Source organism: Anarhichas minor, unplaced genomic scaffold, assembly GCF_050575085.1.
Source record: "Anarhichas minor isolate MPS153535 unplaced genomic scaffold, ASM5057508v1 ptg000014l, whole genome shotgun sequence".
NCBI lineage: Eukaryota > Metazoa > Chordata > Actinopteri > Perciformes > Anarhichadidae > Anarhichas > Anarhichas minor.
The window spans coordinates 15,985,351-15,996,905 of record NW_027466460.1 but is presented as its reverse complement, the minus strand read 5'-3'; the positions used below and the strand labels follow the sequence as shown (position 1 = coordinate 15,996,905).

The 11,555-nt window shown below is 41.4% G+C and overlaps 1 protein-coding gene and 1 long non-coding RNA gene across 2 annotated transcripts; both read left to right on the top strand.

The window, feature by feature from the left end:
- The first annotated feature begins 3,176 nt into the window (after nt 1-3,176).
- LOC142950060 (uncharacterized) lies at nt 3,177-4,794 on the top strand. Its single transcript, XR_012954126.1, has 3 exons — nt 3,177-3,316; nt 3,431-3,491; nt 4,512-4,794. It is a non-coding gene; the product is annotated as an uncharacterized LOC142950060 (long non-coding RNA).
- A 1,158-nt stretch (nt 4,795-5,952) lies between these two features.
- On the top strand, nt 5,953-10,887 carry LOC142950132 (uncharacterized). Its single transcript, XM_076092031.1, has 8 exons — nt 5,953-6,051; nt 7,617-7,676; nt 7,964-8,092; nt 8,764-8,809; nt 9,577-9,667; nt 9,804-9,945; nt 10,168-10,272; nt 10,693-10,887. The coding sequence occupies exons 1-8, from the start codon at nt 5,953-5,955 to the stop codon at nt 10,885-10,887; spliced, it is 867 nt and encodes a 288-aa protein (XP_075948146.1).
- The last annotated feature ends 668 nt before the right edge of the window (nt 10,888-11,555 follow it).

Below are 11,555 nucleotides of genomic sequence, written 5' to 3'. Positions count from 1 at the left end.
GAGAACCACAGAGCAAAGAAGACTCTTTATCTCATGAACTGCACCCTTCTAATATTTAAACTTCTGCTGTTTGATCTTGTTCACTGTGTTTAAGTTGACAGGTTCAATACATTGCTGTTCCTTCCAACTGCAGAGATCATGTGTACATCGTTGACTCTTTCTTTACTTCACTACTAATGAGAGTGTGTCCTCTGATGTTGCTCTGAGTCTGACTGTGGTTCCTGATGTGCTCTGTGTTTCAGTGATACAGAGTCAGGATGACTGGGGAGTGACTTACACTCCTACTGAGGTCTGTGCTGTAAAAGGATCAACATTAGAAATACACTGCAGCTACACATACCCATCTAGAATACTGCACCATGATATCAGCAACACATTCTGGTTTACTAAAGAGAAAGATGGTGAACCTGTGAGTCTGAGAACAGACTCTGAGTATTCAGGTCGTGTGCAGTACAGATGTTATGAGAAGAAGTGCACTCTGAGAATCACAGACCTGAGAGAGAGCGACTCAGCTGAGTACAAGTTCAGGTTCATGACAAACCAACCAGATGAGAAATATACTGGTTCACCTGGAGTCACTTTGTCATTCACAGGTAATATTTTAATTCACATGTTAATCATCTACAAATGTTCAACATCTAGAAAACTAGGATATAAATGTCTTGTGTGAATGTTGACAGTTTAATAAAATAACATTTCTGTTCCTTCTTCACAGATCCAGGTCTCCAGGTGGAGGTGAGCAGATATGATTCTACCTGGTCGGAGCTGAAGTGTCTCAGCAGTTGTGTTCTGCCTTATTATCCTTCCTACTTCTGGTACAAGAATGGACATTACATCAACACAGGATCTTCTCTTTTCGTCATCTTTGGTTCATCAGACAGCTACTCCTGTGCTGTAAGAGGATATGAGGATCAGCGTTCTCCTTCAGTGTGTAAGTTTACTCCACTGTGTCAGCCTGTGGAGGTTCAACAACATCTCATATGGCGGCACCAGACTGGCACTGTATGTGACTTTAGAGGAACCAAAAGTATGAAGCACAACATTCCTCAGGAGGTAGAGCTGTGGTCCACTAACCAGAGGGTCGGTGGTTCAATCCCTGGCCCCTCAGTCTACATGTAGAAGTGTCACACACACACTGACACAAGAATACAATTATAATCACAGCTGTAAACACACTGAAGTCTTCTAAGTCTTAAAGTAGACACAGCTGTTTATTTATGAATTAATGGTGTTATTAAAGGAAACAAAAATAAAAACTAGAACTAGTAGAAGAAACTGGATAAAATAATATGATTTTCATACAGTCTGTTTAGCTGACTCAGCTGAATTATGTACAGAACATAACTAGAAGTGATCAGCCAGCTGGGTGAAGAAACAATCAATAACTCCCTACAACAGCTAGAAGTGAGAGGACAGACTCAGCTAACGACACAAGCAGCATCTAAAGAGAAGAATGTGTGGAGTTGTTGAACATTACAAATGATTAAAGGCTTCTTATTGTCAGTTTACACCAGCAGGAGTCTCACCTGAGACAGCTCCAGGATCAGCACTCTGGACAGCTGCTGTGATACATAATAGAGATAGTCTGAAACAAAGAAACTGAAATATTAATTAAAATAATAAATATTCTATGATAACATTATAACCTTTAAGTATGTTTATTCTTTTCTCCTCCAGATGCTCCAAAGCTTCCCTCTGTGTCAGTGAGTCCCTCTGCTGAGATAGTGGAGGGCAGTTCAGTGACTCTGACCTGTAGCAGTGATGCTAACCCAGCAGCTAACTACATCAAGTGGTACAAGGTTGGAATTCAACACCATCTCAGTGACAATTCTAAGCTCGTCTTCAGCTCCATCCAGTCCTCTGACTCTGGACAGTATTACTGTAGAGCTGAGAACCTGCTGGGATGGAGGACGTCTGAATACATCAATGTTCATGTGAAATGTGAGTAAAATACAGGTAATAAGGAGCAGACACAATCAATCTGTCAAATTGTTTGCTCTTTATCAAAAGGAGCACTAAACATGAAGTAGAGTTTAGGCTTAAAATGTTCAACAAGAAACCTACAAACTGTTGAGTTTTAAAAAGTTAACTTTTATTAAGCCTGTGGTGTCTAAATAAAGATTCTATTGATCAACTTATAATAATCTATATTCATTTCCAGATGCTCCAAAGCTTCCCTCTGTGTCAGTGAGTCCCTCTGCTGAGATAGTGGAGGGCAGTTCAGTGACTCTGACCTGTAGCAGTGATGCTAACCCAGCAGCTAACTACACCTGGTACAAGGAGGATGAAGACTCACCAAAAGCATCAGGACAGATCTTCATCATCACTGACTTCAGAGCTGAACATAGTGGGAATTATTACTGTGAAGCCCAGAACATGAGAGGACGTAGTAACTCCTCCTCATACCTGGTTGCTGTGTCAGGTAAATCATACATGAAGGGTATTCACTTAGACATTATCTTAACAATCCAGTTAAGCAAACGCCTCTTTTAGCTCATTTCTGTAACCAGTGTAGCATTAAAGCATGGTGGAATTAGCAAGCTTGCTAATTAGTCAGCCGTATGCTAGTTAGCTAGCTTGTTTGCTAATTCCACCATGCTTTAATGCTACACTGGTTACAGAAAATAACCAAAGCAAAGTTGTAACTCATCCGTTGATAGCATTGTGCTTTCTTACACTGTAACAAGAGTGTGTGGATGAAGCATTAAGTATTATAGTATTTTTTGGGGGGGTAGGTTGTTACTCCAAAATGGCCGCCGGTCTCATCCACCTACGTTGTTTTGAATGTGAATGTCCGTTCTACTCGTGTTTTATTTCTATGTGATGTTCAACTCAACTGCTTCACACTCGCCCTGGAAGTCACAAATGGATAAAGAAGTTTATCATCTGCATAGAGCAGATCCTGAGGTTCTAGAGATTCTGTTACACTTTGTTAAACGTCTTGTTTTTGTCCTGTTGTTAACTCCTGAATTCATCTTCCATATGTAATATATATTTTTTATATTTTCTTTCCTATATAGCAAATTTGGACTACAATCTAAATTTCAATGTGCAACCCTGTCGTACAGTGACAAATAAAACCCTTGTAACCTTGTGAGATACATTTCATATTATGGGGCAAGAAAAACAAGCAAAAGTTGAGGTTATACGTCTTTATTTAGAATGCTTCTGTCTGAATATAATCTTCTTGAAAATGATCAGTTTCTAATTGTTCTGTTTGATCAGTTTCTCCAGTTTCATTGACAGCAGTAGCTGTTGGATCAACCACTGCTATTTTCCTGGCTATCATAATCCTCGCTGCCTTCCTATTGATTAGGTGAGCAGTTCAGCTTTACTGTGATTATATTCAGTAATGCATCTTACAATCGCTCAGTTGTTGACTAACTTTATTTGATGATTCATATCTTTGTTCATTTATTGTTCTCTCCAGAAGAAAGAGGTCCTCGACACAAACCAGCCAGTCTGGAGACGGACCAGACAACAGCGCTCAGGTGAGGAAGAAGAGCTCAGGTGTCTCTAAGACTTCACTTTAAAGCACGTTTGAATAGTCATCATGTCTTCTTCAAGTCTTCATGTCCCTATTTGGATACTGTCATCATTTCCAAAATGGTGAACCTATATGTGCATGTCACACCCTGGTTATCTTGATTTTTTTGAAATAGACTAGACTTTGGTTTGAGCATATTTGTAATAAATGACACTGTGTGTACATTGCCCTTCTTAGTTTAAACACTAGATGTCGCTGCCATTTTGAACAACTGCTCTACATTTATTACTATGAAAACCTTTACTTCAGTTTATCAGGTAAACATGGTGGAACTAAAAAGATGGAAGATAGCAAGCGAGTGGCAAAAATGATGTAAAGTCAGTACTCTTTCACTGAAGTCAAGAGGAAGTGTGTTACTATAAAACTAAACATCAGTCCCACATTTCATACATTTGTACAAATGTTGTTTTCTGGTCTAGAATCAGTGATTTTCTTGCAGTGTGACTGGTTGAAAACGACACATTTACTGTTGTTTGGCTTGTGACTCCTTCTGGTTTTCTATATACGACCCACAATCAAAGACGTTTGTCCACCCCGGCTTTATCCAGCCTTTCTCTGTCTTAAGCTATGAGGTGCTGAGACAGAGACACTGTTATCAACACTGTAGGTGGTGTGGCTTTGGCCCTTTCATTGTTGGGGGATTTACAGGTCTCCATCCACAGATACATGTTAACAGTTTGTAGATGAAGGGAAACTTCATGAACCTCTGCTGGTGACCAGGAGGTATTACAACGACTAAAAGAGAACTCAAGACCTGTGCTTCACTTTTTGACTTTGAATCTGAGGTTTGATGCCACAACATGAGAACTTTGAATGAATGTTGACGAAATAATTGCAGAACAAGCCCCCCCCCCCCCCACACCTTTAACCCTGCAGATGTTTTACTATCTGGTCATTTGTATTACAGGCCAACAACAAATGTACTTATCCAATAGGTGCTTAATACTCTTGTTTATTGGTGCAGAGCTCACCAGCGGAGCAGCAGGAAGAGCTTTGCTATGCCAGCGTGAGCTTCTCTAGAAACCAGGAAGATCTTCTCTACTCCAACATCAGGCCAGCTCGGCCCCACAGACGCAAGGAGGAAGAGGAGGACGTGGAGTACACAAGGGTCAACTTTAAGAGTGCCAGTGCTGCCAACGAGTGAGTCTGTTCAATCTGTCTCTGCTGCACGACGTTTGCAGCGGTCGTTGCTTTTATTGCTGTTTAAACCTGTTCTTAGTTAATATTGTGAGCTTTACTGTTTGTCATTCACAGGTCAAGATGTCAAGAAGCTGTGGGTGATTTATCTGCACTGTACAGCACAGTCAGCCAACAACCAAGAGCATGAACACATCACGGATCTGTGCTCTGTTACTTTACAGTGTTGAAGCAGATTAAACACACATGGATGAATGTTAGGTTTGACTTACTGTATTAACCATCGTTAAGACTTCCAGCAGAGAACTAGTATCAGTGAACCAATGGGTGGTCAGCTTGTGATTTATAAATAGCCTTCTAATACAGAATTAGCTTAAAAATGTTATTAAGGAGTAATATCTTACTGCCAGTTCTAGAAAAGCATCTTATCAAGTACATTTCTCTGTAAACAGTCTTTACTACTCTCTGCTCTGCTGTTCTTTTTAGATGAATTACATGTTTTTGTTTAAAATATTGCCAATATTCTTTCGCTCATTTTCTTACTTCAGGTGCATCACAAGTAAGTGTTTTGTTTAAATACTCGTCTCTCAACTTAAAGGTGCAAAATTGGACATTCAGAGCATTAATATAGCATCAAACAACTATTGTCTATGTGAAGATATAGTGGAGTAATGTCAACCTGAGCAGAGAATGAAGTCACTCTCTCTCTCTGTGTGTTGATATCGAGCCGGGCCGGCAGGGTGTGAACTTCAGTGCATTTTAGTGCATTTGAGCGCGTCCCACTGGTTAAGTAATCAGCACCGCTCTGCACTGCTCTCAAACGGCGGTTACAGCTGATAACACCGTTCCAAGCTTAACATTGTTAGCTCTGTCAGCACTGTTGTTGTTGTGTGAACCTGTTGCACCCTTGTTGCCATATTGAGAGGCGTGCGGAGGCGATCCTTCAATCATACATTTGTTCTGAGTTTGTAATTCAGCACCTTTAAATGTTTTTTTACAGTGTGGTTTTGTACTTTTATTCTCTGGCTACAGTTTGTTAAATGTATGTGATAGTACTGATTTGTATTGTTTAAATAACTTGATATTTGATTAAATAAAGATATTCAGTCAGTCAATTGTTCCAGCTGTCAACATGTTTATGCTAGGTGGTAAAAGTTTAACTACGGGGAACCAGCTCCCTTATAAGAGACCTTAGCTCTCCTGAACATAACAAAAGTTTAAGTTTGACATCTCAAAAAAGTGTGAAACCATCGACTCTGAATGTCACGATGTTAAGTGACAGCAAAGCTGTTATCAGACACCATGAGAAAACCCCAAAACTAGCCTCTACTGAAGCCTCCACCGGTCATGTGACTCTCACCTTGCAGGTCATAGCGGTCTGTTGAGAGTCTCAGCAGATGGAGTTCTCAGGATGCTGCCTTCTATCTTTCACCCTGTTCACAATGTTTACTGAGGTAATAAATCAAGAGAGAAGTAGAGTCACTTTCTCATAGACTTCTATACAACCAGAGGAGTCGCCCCCTGGTGGACACTAGAGAGATTAGAGGGATAACATGGTTCAACTGATGTTTCAACATGAGTGAGTCAGTGGAACTACAACTCACTCGACTGCCTGCTGCTGTATCAACAAATAATCCAAGATAATAATAATAATAATAATAATAATAACTTTAGAGCACCTTTGAAAACAGAGTTTACAAAGTGCTTTTGACAGACAAAGCAGCAAAAGCAAAATACAATAAATTATATATATATATTAAAATAATTTAGTAAAATCAACAAATAAAACAGAAAAGCGACGACGTCACATAGAAGCCAGTCTGTAAAACTGAGTTTTAAGAAGTGATTTAAAAGAGATCACTGAGTCCTCGAGCCTCATCTCCTCAGGCAAGATCGTCAAGATTGCAAGTTAACGTTTATAATTATTAATTTATACCTTTATTATTGAATTCATTTTGGAATACTAAACACAGACACAATTGATTCTTTACTGACGAAACTACAGAATTACAACATTTACTTATTTGTCTGTGTCGTCATCACATGATGCAGAATTAAGCGTTGTGTGTCACAGTACATGACGTCATGCATCTCATGATCTTTGGGTTGGGTTTGAGGATGAGGAGAGAACAAGGAGGAGAGCCGAGAGGAGGAGAGCTAAAAGGAAAGTGAGTAACAGGAATTCAATATATTATATATACGATTCAATACACCTCAAGGCTCGTGAGCTGCATCTACCAAAGATACTAGAACATCACAGGAACAGAACCAGAACCAACGGACTGCTACCGGAAACTGTAGATTAAAAATGTAATAAAGGAATAGCAGATAACTGGACAGCATTTTACAATATAATTCAACACACAATATAATTAGCTCCATGTTGTCGCATCACACAGACTTTAAACTACGGTTCATTTCAATCTGAAGTACAGTATCGGTGATAAATCCTCGTCTTAATCTAGAAGTTCTTTGTGTCTTTCATATTTTTAAAAAGGTCTGAAGTTAGAAACATAACACAGAACAAATTACAATGTGTGCAACAGTTTAGTGAAATGAAATATAATGAAACTATCCCCAAATCATGAAACAGAAATCCACAAAGTAACAAAATGGAAACGTGAGAATAAATATAAGATGTTGCAGCTCATGTGTTTCTGATTCCTCTACTAACTAACATGAATATGTCTCATATGTTCCTCCACTGCACCTTCCATCGTCTCACCTGTTGACCCACCTTGTCTTCACACCCACTCCACAGTTGTTACTTAACATCCCCTGCTTCCATGTATTCGTCCACACCCTCTTCAAAGCTGTTCGTATTTATTTTACCTTTTTTTGCGACACACCCGACCGCCCGTCTGCTTCTCCGCCGGTGTCCGTACTTGTCTCTGTTCCATCCCACTGCCACCGTGTGCATGTCTCCTTTCAGAGGCAGAAAGAACGGAAGAAGCTGGAGAGAGAGGAGAGGATGGAGGACGCGTCTGAGCAGGTGGGAATATGAGGGTCTGCTGGTATTTCTCTATTTCTGTTTGCACTAAATTCTCATTTTATTTTTCTGAAATGTGCTTGTTTCCATTAACTACCTTTTACAGGAGAATAAGTTCATGTCAATCAAAGACTATTTGAAAATATGTGATTCTACTGAGGAACCAAATCCAACGTGAAGTTATAACTTTATGACTTAATCCAAACAATCAGGAGATTAGACTCTACGACCTGTCACTCCATGTTACAGATTAAATTAATGATTTTGTGTGTCACTCTGCTGTGTTTCAGGAGCCAGAGTGGGATGTCAGCAGCGCATTTGTGGCCAACGCCGCCAGCCACATCAAACTCAAAGGCCTGAAGAACAGAGCAACACAGATCTCCAGAGAGAACGAGGAGAACGAGGCCCGGAGCAGCCAGGTGCACACACACACACTCACACACACACACACACCACACACACACACACCGCACACACACACACCACACACACCGCACACACACACACCGCACACACACACACCGCACACACACACACACACACACACACACACACACACACCGCACACACACACACCGCACACACACACACACACACACACACACACACACACACACACACACCACACACACACACACCGCACACACACACACACACACACACACACACACACCACACACACACACACCGCACACACACACACCGCACACACACACACACACACACACACACACCGCACACACACACACCGCACACACACACACACACACACACACACACACACATCACACACACACACACCGCACACACACACACCGCACACACACACACACACACACACACACACACACACCGTTATGATGAGTTTGAATGAAGTGCGTTTCACAATGATAATGGAGGTAAACTTACTGTTTCTGTCAATGGAGTCCGGTCGCTTTGAGGAGATTTAATTGAATGTTTTGTACCTTAATTCATTATTTTATTGTCCAATTTACCATTGATTTTATACTTTTTTTAATAGACCTACATTATTGGTTTCGAACACATTATGTTTGGACACAATATACTAAGAGAACTGATGTGATTGCAGACGGAGAGCACAGAAGAAATGAAGAGGAGGGGCGAGTCTCTGACAGGTGAATCGATGTCTGACCTTTAGATACACGTTGTGCCCTTTTAATAACTAATGAAGAAGATAAACACGTATTTACGTTGTTTAGGTTAATTCAGTCCATCAGATTCCAAATATTGTGTGAATTTCATATTTCATTCTGACTTTTTTAAGTTCTCATCTCATCCTCCAATACGAATGAGTAGTGTTAATTAACCTGAGACTGTCAGACCTAAAGGGACTTCTAAAGGGACCCTGGTGCTCTGAAACACTACCGCTTTTGTCCACAGGGGTCGCCAGAATCAACACTAAATGAAAGTTCCACGTAGTAGCTTTAATATGTTGTGTTGAGGCAAAGTTTCAATAATAGATCAGGGATAGATGTTAGCTGTTGTTAGTTAGTCGTTAAAACTTTACTGAGACATAAAACCACAGAATAACTTCAGGTATTGTCTACTGACATTGCTGCTAATGCAAAGTTTTAAATGCTGGTTCACCCAAATTACAAAAACATATTTTCTCACATTCCATAATACCTCTGCGCTCAAAGCTGTGAAAGATGTTCCTTTTCATGAACAAAGCTCTGGCTACTAAGAATAATTCACAGAACACACTGTCGGTAAAAAGTCCTCATTGTTTAAATGTGTGTGTGTGTGTGTCTGTGTGTGTGTGTGTGTGTGTGTGTGTGTGTGTGTGTGTGTGTGTGTGTGTGTGTCTGTGTGTGTGTGTGTGTGTGTGTGTGTGTGTGTGTGTGTGTGTGTGTGTGTGTGTGTGTGTGTGTGCTTTCTCCAGTGCAGGGCATTCAGATGTTCGAGCAAGGCCAGTACATCCAAGCGGTGGACATGTTCACAGAAGCCATCTACTGCAACCCCAAGGACCACAGGTGACATATGACCTCTGACCTGTGCAGCTCAGCGACAGTGACCCTGTCCTCTCCTGATGGCACCCCACCTTCATCCTCCTCCTCCTCCTCACGTTCACTTTGGTTTGACATCAGTGTCTCTACGCGACTCCCACAGGTTCTATGGAAACCGCTCCTACTGTTATTGGTGTCTGGAGCAGTACTCGTCCGCCCTCGCAGACGCTCAGAGGTCCATTCAGCTGGCTCCCGATTGGCCGAAGGGGTACTTCCGTAAGGGGTGTGCTCTGATGGGGTTAAAGGTCAGCTCACAGCAGACAAATACGTTCCTACAGAACATTAGATTTTGCAGTTTGTGATTCAGCATTTGGACTTAAAATGTATCTTATTACAATATTTATTTTTTTAAAACACCTGCGTAGTGTAAAAAATGATGTGTGTGTGCGTGTGTGTGTGTGTGTGTGTGTGTGTGTGTGTGTGTGTGTCTGTGTGTGTGTGTGTGTGTGCGCGTGTGCGCATTCCAGCGGTTCAGTGAAGCAGAGGCGGCCATGGAGCGGGTGTTGAAGTTGGATCAGCTCTGTAAGGAAGCCTCCAGTAAACTCCTCTCCTGCCGCGTCCTGCAGCTCACGGTGAGGAGAACCGAGGCGTCCATCAAGAACTTCATGAATTGAAGTGAACTGAAGCGTGCACATAAAACCAGGAGCTGAAATCAGTCCAGTTCCAGCTTCCGGCTTCTTTCTTTTGTATTTGTGTTTATAATTGATTTAAGAACATGATATCAACATGTTAAATCCAAACCAAATGAACTGTGGTGAATACAGACGTGTGGTTAGCTGGCTGTTAACAGGTCAAGAGGGACCAACAGTCTGGACGTACAAGAGCTGAGATTGTTTTCTAGCTGTGATGACCAGGTTGAGGCGGTCGGTTAGAGCCGAGCGTTGTCCTCGTCTAAATGTCGATGACGTGTCGTTCTTGAGTGCATTTGAAAAAGAAAAGAGACGTTTCCATGAGGTGACTTTAACGTTCTTACCTCTTGACTTTCCCTGTAGGAGCTGGGCTTCGAGGAGGAGCAGAGTGAAGCGCTGCTGGAGAAGTTCACCACCGTTCAGGCGGTTGTCACCTCACCAGAGGCCCAAAGTAAGAGCTCAGCCGCAGCCCCGCTTGTGTCCACACGGGGGCAGCACCGCTCTCTGTTCCAGTCACGTCACACATCAACAGCAGAGACCGGCAACACTTATGTGTAAAGATTATTAAATACATGGACAGTAAGATATAAACGATCTATTATGAACAGCACACTGCTGCAAAGAAAGGGGCAGAGAAATATGTAGTTTACAGAGTAGAATATATTCAGTATATTGGATATGAAGATGTATCAGCAGTCTGGACTAAAGCAGACATGCTGCATGAACTGTAGAGTCCAGTGGGAGTTTATTGTTTATTGATATGATGTTACAGTAAGTAAGTGCTGTGTCAGCACATTAGTGTACTTTACAGCAGACCACAGTGGTTCATCGTTGTAAATACATCTCATTGATGCTCTGTTTTTGTTGTTTTGTCTTTCCATGATGTCTACTTCCTGTCTCCTCTTTACTTCCAGCACTGAAGGACCAGAGTGGGTACGTGTCTGTAATAGACAGTAGTTTAACAGTATCATTCTAAACATGACGCAAATCAATCCTCTCTTCTTTTTATAGTTGTTCTTTTTAAATGTTATCATACGTACGCTGCGTGTAGTAAAAAAATGATAATATAATGCAAATATGAACTTCTTTGTTCTCTCCTGCTGACTTCCCTCTCTCTGTCTTCCAGGAGCTGTCGCTCTCTGTGGGTCGGGAACATCACATTGGAAGTGACAGAGAAAGACGTCTTGGACGTCTTTAAAATGTAAAAACACTGAACGTGTGTGAGG

Bases quoted from the DNA above. Each gene is read 5' to 3' on its own strand.
- LOC142950132 (XM_076092031.1), top strand. From the start codon at position 5,953: ATGTTAAGTGACAGCAAAGCTGTTATCAGACACCATGAGAAAACCCCA. The intron at 9,946-10,167 runs GTCAGCTCACAG...TGCGCATTCCAG, and splicing joins GTGCTCTGATGGGGTTAAAG to CGGTTCAGTGAAGCAGAGGC. The intron at 10,273-10,692 runs GTGAGGAGAACC...CTTTCCCTGTAG, and splicing joins GCCGCGTCCTGCAGCTCACG to GAGCTGGGCTTCGAGGAGGA.